The sequence below is a fragment of the Ictalurus furcatus genome, chromosome 12, assembly GCF_023375685.1.
Source record: "Ictalurus furcatus strain D&B chromosome 12, Billie_1.0, whole genome shotgun sequence".
NCBI classification, from domain to species: Eukaryota; Metazoa; Chordata; class Actinopteri; order Siluriformes; family Ictaluridae; genus Ictalurus; species Ictalurus furcatus.
This window is the reverse complement of record NC_071266.1, coordinates 19,161,826-19,170,245: the sequence shown is the minus strand read 5'-3', so window position 1 is coordinate 19,170,245 and position 8,420 is coordinate 19,161,826. Positions and strand designations below refer to the sequence as shown.

Sequence of the window (8,420 nt, the reverse complement as noted above, 5' to 3'; positions counted from 1 at the left end):
TCCAACCTCATCAGGCATTATAGGAGAAGACGCAGAGCTGTTATCTTGGCCAAGGGAAGTAGCACAAAGTATTGACTAAAAGGGTGCCAATAATTGTTGCACACCCATATTTAACAAATATATATTTTTGGATACACCTGTGATTTGTTTGCAATTGTTTTATATCCATGAAAGCAGAGTATTTATGTGATTTTTTTTAAACAAACGCTCAAAAGATTTAACAATAAAGACAATTTTTAACAGCCTTCTTTGCTCATATTTACCAAAGGTGCCAATATTATTGGAGAGCACTGTACACTATATGGCCAAAGGTTTGTGAACACCTGACCATCACCGCCAGTATGTGCTTGTTGAACATTTCATTTCAGAGATAGTCTCCCTTTGCTGTTACAATAACCTCCACTCTTCTGTGGGAATTTGAGTTCATTCGGTCACAAGATCATTAGTGAAGATGGGCACTGATGTCGGCTGAGGAGATCTGGGGTGCAGTTGGTGTTTCAGTTCATCCCAAAGGTGTTCAGTGGAGTTGAGGTCAGCGTTATGTGATGACACTCAAGTTCTTCCACTTCAACCTTGGCAAACCATGTCTTCATGGAGCCTTGCTTTGTGCATAGGGGCATGGTCATGCTGGAACAAGTTTGGGCCTCTTAGTTGAAGGGAAACTGTAATGCGAAAGCATACAAAGACATTCAATACAATTGTGTACTTCCAACTTTGTGGCAACAGTTTTGGGAAGAACTACATATGTATGTGATGGTCAGATGTCCACATACTTTTGACCATGTAACGTACAATATATCAGATATCTAACTCACATGATATTGTTATCTTGAACACTACCCTTATATTCCATTCACAAGTCAGCTTGTGGGCCAGTTCTGAGGCATGAGATTTGTGTGTAATAAAAAGGAAGTGTAAAGTCTTCTAAGGCTGTAGTTGTCAAAGTGGGATCTGTGAAGCATAGCCAGAGGGTGCATGCCTTTTTAATTTAGTTACTGCGGTGGAAATTACAACCCACCATCCAAGTTCTTATATTTATTATTGAGTTATTATAACCTATTTACTTGGTCCCTTGATTTGAATGTAATTACTCCAAACCTCAGTAACTCAAAAATAAGTAGGCTCTAATTAATGTCAGTCTAGACATAATGTGTCGTCAGTGGAAAGTTCAGGAAGAAAAATTTCCCTGGCTCTAATAAAAAGCTAAAATTTTATTGTACACATTTGAATCATGTTCATTAAATAGATGTGTACTGAGGGAGTCTGTGGGATCTATCTTCCAGTTAAAAGAGGTCCCTGGCTACAAAACAGTATTTGATAAACAATGTTCTAACATACTGTACCTTATTTTGGTCGATCAGACATATAGTACTATACAGCTAAAGTTCCATTTAAGTACAACCAGTGCCTGAAGTTACTACATCTAACCTGTGGACCAAGTTGTATTAGCAGAGTAATGAGGTTTCTGCCGCAGACACACAGTATACTTACTATAGGCCAATTCTTTACTGTTGGTTCTCTCCAGGGGAAATTTAACCCGCTTCTTCTTAACAAAAGTCATCCCATGATTCTTTGATGTCTCATAACTCTCATTTTCATTAACTGTTTTATCAGACGAACTGAAATCATTCTCATGGATCAATTGTATGGCAGGTATTGTATGTAACTTGCTAGCTAGCGTTAGTTATCTAGCTAATTTAGCTACCCTTTCAACACGTGTCCTAACTCTATTTTAAAAGTCCAGTTGTGAACCTAGCTGAAAACAGGAGCATGGATCACAATTTTATTGAGGGTATTTTAGATAATCATTAGTGTCATTCTATTCTACTAATGCTAAGCTAAAACGCTAGTGAACGGTTATCAGTAAATAAATGAGTTAGACCAGACAAGAAGTCCAGAATGTGATGCCTGCTAAGGTTCATTTTTCACACAAAAGTAATCCATGATAATATTGTAAAAGGATAAGCCGTTATCGTGACCCCTTACAGAACTTTACATGTCAATAATCATGATTCATACGCATGTCAAATTTACACATTGAGTTTAAGACATTATGTTTCACACATTTTCATAGTTTTTTTTTATGATTTTTTAAAAATCATAATTGATTTATTTTCATCTCATTTTCCCCCATTGATTTATTTATTTTCATAATTTGTTTATTTTTACTTTTTACAAAATTTTTTTTTTTGCATGTGATTTTTTTCCCAGCATAATTCATTTATTTTCATGCAGTTTATTTTAATGTGGTTTCTTTCAACCAAGTTAATTTATTTTTACACGATTCGTTTATTTTTATATGTGATTCTTCTGTTCACAAAATTCTTTTTTTTCCACGTGATTTTTAACACAGGTCATTTATTTTTGCATGTGATCCCCCCCACGTTATTTATTTATTTATTTTTACGTGATTTTTCACATGATTTGTTTAATTCCACATGCTTCTCTTCCACGTAATACATTTATTTTCTCTTTTTTTTCCCCTCCACACAATTCATTCATTTGCACATGATCACACGTTGTTCATGTGCGTGTATGTGCACCTCAGGGCATAACTTGTGAGTTATGAAACTCACTTCTACATATTTTTCCCCATATGATCACATATAGTCATTATGTGAAAAACATGATTACATCTTAAATGTATTTCAGAGACAAAAAAAAAAAAAAAGGTCCTAGTGGTGGATTGAGCCTTGGGTTTGGTTGAGTTCTATAGAGCTAAGCTGACGTGGTGTGACAGAAAACGTGCAGCTGTGCTAATAGGTTAGTGACAAGCAGTGTTTCTTTGAGACGCACCTCCACTGACTCACTGCTCTAGAAGCACACAGGGATTACAGACTGCAATGGTGTAACCACAAAGCTCATTTTGCAACACAGGACTGAGAAAGAGACAGTGCAAATACACACAGACCAAACAGGACGAAACGCTTAACAATTCAATACATCAAGCTGTATGCTAGCTGATTTTATTAGACGATGAAAGCGCTTTTTCCACACTGAGGCTCTGTCATAACAGGGCCGAATAGAGTAATAACAGAGTGCAATTGTGAGAGGAAACAAAGAGCCACCTGCACCGTCCCTCAGGCTGAGCGCAATATCACCATCGTCTTCTGATAACCTACACACAGTGCACAGCCACAAATCTGCCACCAATCACCAATCACGCTCACCGCTTGGCTAAGGAAGCGCTCATTAGGGGGCAATTGTTTTGCGGCAGCATTAGAGCCAGGGCTAAAGTGACGCACAAAGAGAGCCTTGTTGCCTTTACGCACGGCCATTACTCACTGGTGGTGGCAGCTGTAATTACGTCGCTCTGCCCCAGCATCCCCATGTTTACCCACAACGGCTCTGAGACATAGAGACATCGCACTCAGATAATAAAATACCCTACTTCCGAAGGTCATAAAGAGCCTCGTCTCAGCCATATCTCACAAGCATACTAACTGTGTTGTGGGATTATTTGCTGTACTCGTGATTTTCTCTGGTCATTGACTCAAGATTCTGCAAATATGCTGACATATTTCACGGGCGATCACCATCAACTTAGAGACCACGCATTTATTCAGTCACAAAACTCGTAGCCAAGATATCAGCCCCGAGTCACCACTTTAGAAGTTTGAATTTAAATGCAAAAATCTGAATTTGAATGTTATTCATTTGAATTTGCATCACACCATCTGGAATTTAATTTCGCTATAGAGCAATCCTCAGTCTGAATCTGAATTTTCATGCTGAAAGGACGTCTGAAGTTCAAAATGATATACACACAGAAAATCCATTCATTCTCTATTAACCACGAAATTCGATTTCAGTTCAAGATCCAATTTCAGATGGTAGGGTAAGAAATCATCTTAGAGCGATGCTTCAAGAGCGAGTGGTTGAAAGTTTGTAGGATTTATATGGAATTATTACTGTGACAAGCAGATGAACTGATTAAGATTTGGGAATTGAGCCAAACAGGGCCAAGGTCACAGCAAGGTCAAATAAATTGGTCTTCAATAGCTTCCTTCCTATTTAAAGTAGTATATACTGTATATATATTTTAAGCCTATTTTGAGGCATACAAGTAGGATAAGATTTGTTGTAAGTGTTGCATTTAAATTCAAACGTCTAACGCAACGATTGTAACTCCATAGCCGAGTCCTGGGTATAGAATTTTATTTTGCCGATTAACACCATTTTTTACCCTTTGCTTTCTTAAAGGCAACTGTGCTGCATAATATAGCAATACACTGTATGACTACTTTTGGAAACTCATCCTGAGAGTCAAAGCAACGGAATATGAAATGTGAAATGGCTGGTTTGAAAGAAACGCAGACTTAAACCCACTCCCATCAATCATTGTGTGTAAATGTACACAGCAGTGTTCTTTTTAACATTTACAGTGTTATATTCCTCCTTCTAATAACTACATACCCTTCCTGTTTATCCTCACTGAATCTCATTACCGAATCATTAATACGATTTAGTGAATCACATGCCTTAAGATGACAAAAATAAGCTGAGACTTTAAGTTGTTAATACTTACACTATTGAAATAAGACTATGGTATCAACTGAAATCAAAATTGTAATTCATTTTGTAATTAGTTTTAAAATTGACTGTGTTTGAATCAATTATTTGTGTCCATTTCTAGCGTTTGGGAATTTTGTGTGTGTGTGTGTGTGTGTGTATGCAAAATATGATCAATTTTTATAAAGAATAATGAATATGATTTAAGGATTTGCAGCATTTGTGAGCTGGCCTTGAACATTAGGTGTTCATTTAATACTGTAAAAGAGCTGTAACCCTAGTCAGTTGTAACACCCTTGGTTTCTCTGACTTGTTCTGTACATGCTCATTGTAGAATTCAAACTTCACCTGAAAAGGTCTACAAGCCAGTTAAACAGGCTGAGTTTAACACGAGTTGTTTTTGTGGTTGACATTCCTGTGATACACTAACAAATGTTAAACTTTTTATTTTTATTTGTTTTGGTTTCTGTCCTGTCTCCGCCCCTGTAATGTAATTGGTTGTTTCCTAATGTGTCTCAGCTGTCCTGTGTCATTCCCTTAATTACTTTGTATATTTAAACCCTTCGTGTGTGTTTGTTCAGGGTGAAGTATTATAGGCTTCAGTGTTTGCCGCCTTGAGCCGTACTGAGACTTTGTTCACTGTCCTCTTTCCCGGTTTTTGATCCTGCCCTCGTTTCTCATCTATGCCCTGTTTATGCCCGTTTGTAGATCGCCTGATCTGATCCACGCCTGTTTCTGGATATTGATATTGCCTCACGATTTGGATTCGTCTACCTGCCTTTCATTAAAGCTTTTAACTGCACTTGCATCCATCTCCACTTTGTTTACACGACTCTATTACTATATAATATTATATAATATTACCTGGCAAATAACCATTTTTGCATGGTCAGCCATGTGCGTTATATTCTGTATATGCCAGTCTACTTTTTTCCCCCTTTACCACTATATTCATCAATATATTGTTATTTCACAACAGAGCACATTACAGGTCAATCGTAACAGTTCTCTCGTAGTGTTTAACACATGCTTAAAGCAAGACATGTATAGCCAGCCAACTGCATCTTTTCGAACTGCTGCTCATACTGCATCCCAGGTCAGTGTAACACACACTGAGGAAAGTGCTGTCTGCCTTCTTCCGCATACATGAGCGTACGGATGTCTCTCAGTGACTAGTCTTGTTGTGATGGCCAGCGGAGAAAGTGTATGCCATCCCTCGCACCCAGAAAACCAGTTTTGCTCCTTCTGCTCCTGGCCATTGGGGTCTGTGTCTAAGATTTCTGCATGAAATTTTGGTTAGTTAGGGCTCATCAACTGGAAGACCCAGCAAAGTATCACAGCAGACCAAACCAAGAGACAATAAACACAAAAAATAGCTGCAACTCTAGTAGTTTTCTAAACATGCACCATGCTTCTGTAGTAGATCCTCTGATCAGGCATCCAATCACATGCATGCATGTAAATATTTAGTTCAAGGAAGGACATCAGACCGAGGCTTGCTAGAGACAAGGCTATTAAGCTCAGAAAGTGTAGTTTTCACAGACTTTCATAGATGATGTACCTTGTTTAAAAAAAAAATAATAATATATATTTTTTTTTTTTAAAAGACAACGAAAAACAACGTTTAACCATGAATGGACAGGGAGGTATGCATTTATTCTCTCCACATCATATTCAAAACAGGTGTGGCTCATCTGTTCAGAGTCGGTGGTATTAATCAAAAGTGGTAACATTAAGTGCCACTAGGAAAACAAACAAACAAATAAACAAACAGAAAACAGCCATTTCGAACTGTATCCGTAAATGTTAATTATGTATTAAGCGGTAAGTGTTTTCACCATTTAGTCATCATAATCAGACTTTTGTAAGCAAAGAAGTTTTACATAAATGGTCTGAAAGTAAACAAAAAGTGTTACCATCATCTACATAAAATAAGATCAGAGAGTGTGTCAGAGAGTGTGAGCAGCATTACAGATGATCTGTGCTGCTGAATAAACCGCTGGTTTATGATATTTACTTAACTGTTCATTTACCTCTATCAGGACTCAGAACTTGTGGAAACACTTTAGGTGTCAATTCAACGAAAACAATGTGGGACATAGAGATGATGCAGTTTTTTTAAAGCGTTGAACATACAGTACAAGGTGCATATCTGTGTCAGTTCACCTCTGTCCCTCCAGCTCATGCAGCACGACCGGTTTGCCCAGCCTGTCCCTGCGTCTCCTCTCCATGATCGCGTCCTCCAGACTCTGAAACTCGAGCTCGTGCGCCTGTTTGCCGTTCAGCAGCAGCTTCAGCTTGTACGGCTGCTTTCCGATGCGCAGCTCTCCGCCCATTTTGAACTCCCGCCTGCCAAACTTGCACCAGGCGGCGAAGCACTCCGAGTTCCTCCAGCTCAGCTCGCGCTCCTTCATGCCCACGTGCTCGGTGGCGTTTCGCACCACGGTGGCGGCGCTCAGCGGCTCGTACTTGTAGAGCTGGTTCACGATCCGGCAGCGTCTGCCGCGGCCCGCGTCCATCACGAAGCCGCACTTCACCTCCGCCCTGTGCAGATGCACTACCTGAAAGTCGCCGATGTACACAGCCCAGTGGGGACTTTGGCCGGCGGCGACGAACTCCAGGACGTCCCCGGGCACGCACTTGCTCATCAGGGTTTCTGCGGACTGCGCGCGCATGTCGCGCGCGCGCCTCTCGTACACGCACGCGGCCGTGTGGTAGACGGCGCACTCGAGCTCGTGCGGCGGAGGCGGCGTCCTCTCGTCCGTCCTGTCGTCCGTCAACGCGTCGTCGTTGTCCGTGGAGAAGATGTAGGACACGCCGATGCGCGCGCCGTCGTCCTCCGCGTCCGTGCCGCTTGGCTCCGCGGTCGGCACTTCGGCGTAACTCAGGTGCGCGAGTTTATCGACGTGGTTGCCCATCAGCACTAAAGCCGACGTCCGGTAATACCGGGGAAAGCGAGCACTAGGAACGCGCGCTGCACCTGTTAACCGCGCGCCCAAATACCGACATGCGCGAGCCACATTTCATTCGAAACACGCGCGCGCAACCGCCCCATAAATAACTTTTTCGGTTAAATGTACAAATGAACCCGTGTTCTTTTACATATCCGGTCATCCTCACTTAAAGATATATTTTTTTGCTTTTATACCAAAAATCTGCATTTAATCCTCCAAAAAAGTTACACAAATAAAGACAACTCCTATAAGGTCAGCTCTGTAGACTATATTTTAAATAAGCGCGTGAAATGTAACAGAAACATTACTTTCCAGTAGCTCAAGGATGATAAACACAGCAGCAATCCTAGTTTGTGGGTTGTATCCGCCTGGTGTGTGTGTGTGCGCGCGCGCAAAATAACTGGATGTTGCAATCACTCACACACACACACACACACACACACACACACGGCGTTTCGCTTAAAGAGACAGTGCACTATTTGTGTAACACGAAAATTCAAAAACCTGTTGCCCATATACAACATAGATGAGACACAATGCCACATGTCCAGAAAATATTGAAACAATGGTTGTTTTTTTTTTGTATTAATATGTTAGTCTATTTTCACTTTGGCTAACAGTTTCATACATTAAGCATACTTCAATATGGCTACCCATTGATACTGGTTCCAGTAAGAGCCTAAACAGTGCAATGGAGCAGGGCTTTCGTCCTTTAGTCTCTACACTCTGCTCAAACAAATCAGCTTCCAATCAGTCCCTCCAGGATTTGATGATTTTGCGACCACAGAAATTAACACAAAAGCAAGCAAACTCCACAATATTCGGAGAACGTTGCAATTTTTCAAAATTACCGTAGATTTTCCGCAGACTTGCGCCAAGACATGTCATGTGACATCACAACGCGCATTCAATCGAAGCTCTCTTAAGCCCTTTTAAGATGGTCTCCCATGTTGA

General features: G+C 40.5%; 1 protein-coding gene across 1 annotated transcript; it reads right to left on the bottom strand.

Moving 5' to 3' along the window:
- Positions 1 to 6,149: 6,149 nt before the first annotated feature.
- lratd2a (LRAT domain containing 2a) lies at positions 6,150 to 7,991 on the bottom strand. The gene has a single exon (XM_053638419.1). It carries the CDS (start codon positions 7,428 to 7,430, stop codon positions 6,675 to 6,677), a length of 756 nt encoding a protein of 251 aa, XP_053494394.1. The 5' UTR covers positions 7,431 to 7,991; the 3' UTR covers positions 6,150 to 6,674.
- Positions 7,992 to 8,420: the final 429 nt, after the last annotated feature.

Coding starts and splice junctions, on each gene's coding strand:
- lratd2a (XM_053638419.1), bottom strand. CDS start 7,430: ATGGGCAACCACGTCGATAAACTCGCGCACCTGAGTTACGCCGAAGTG.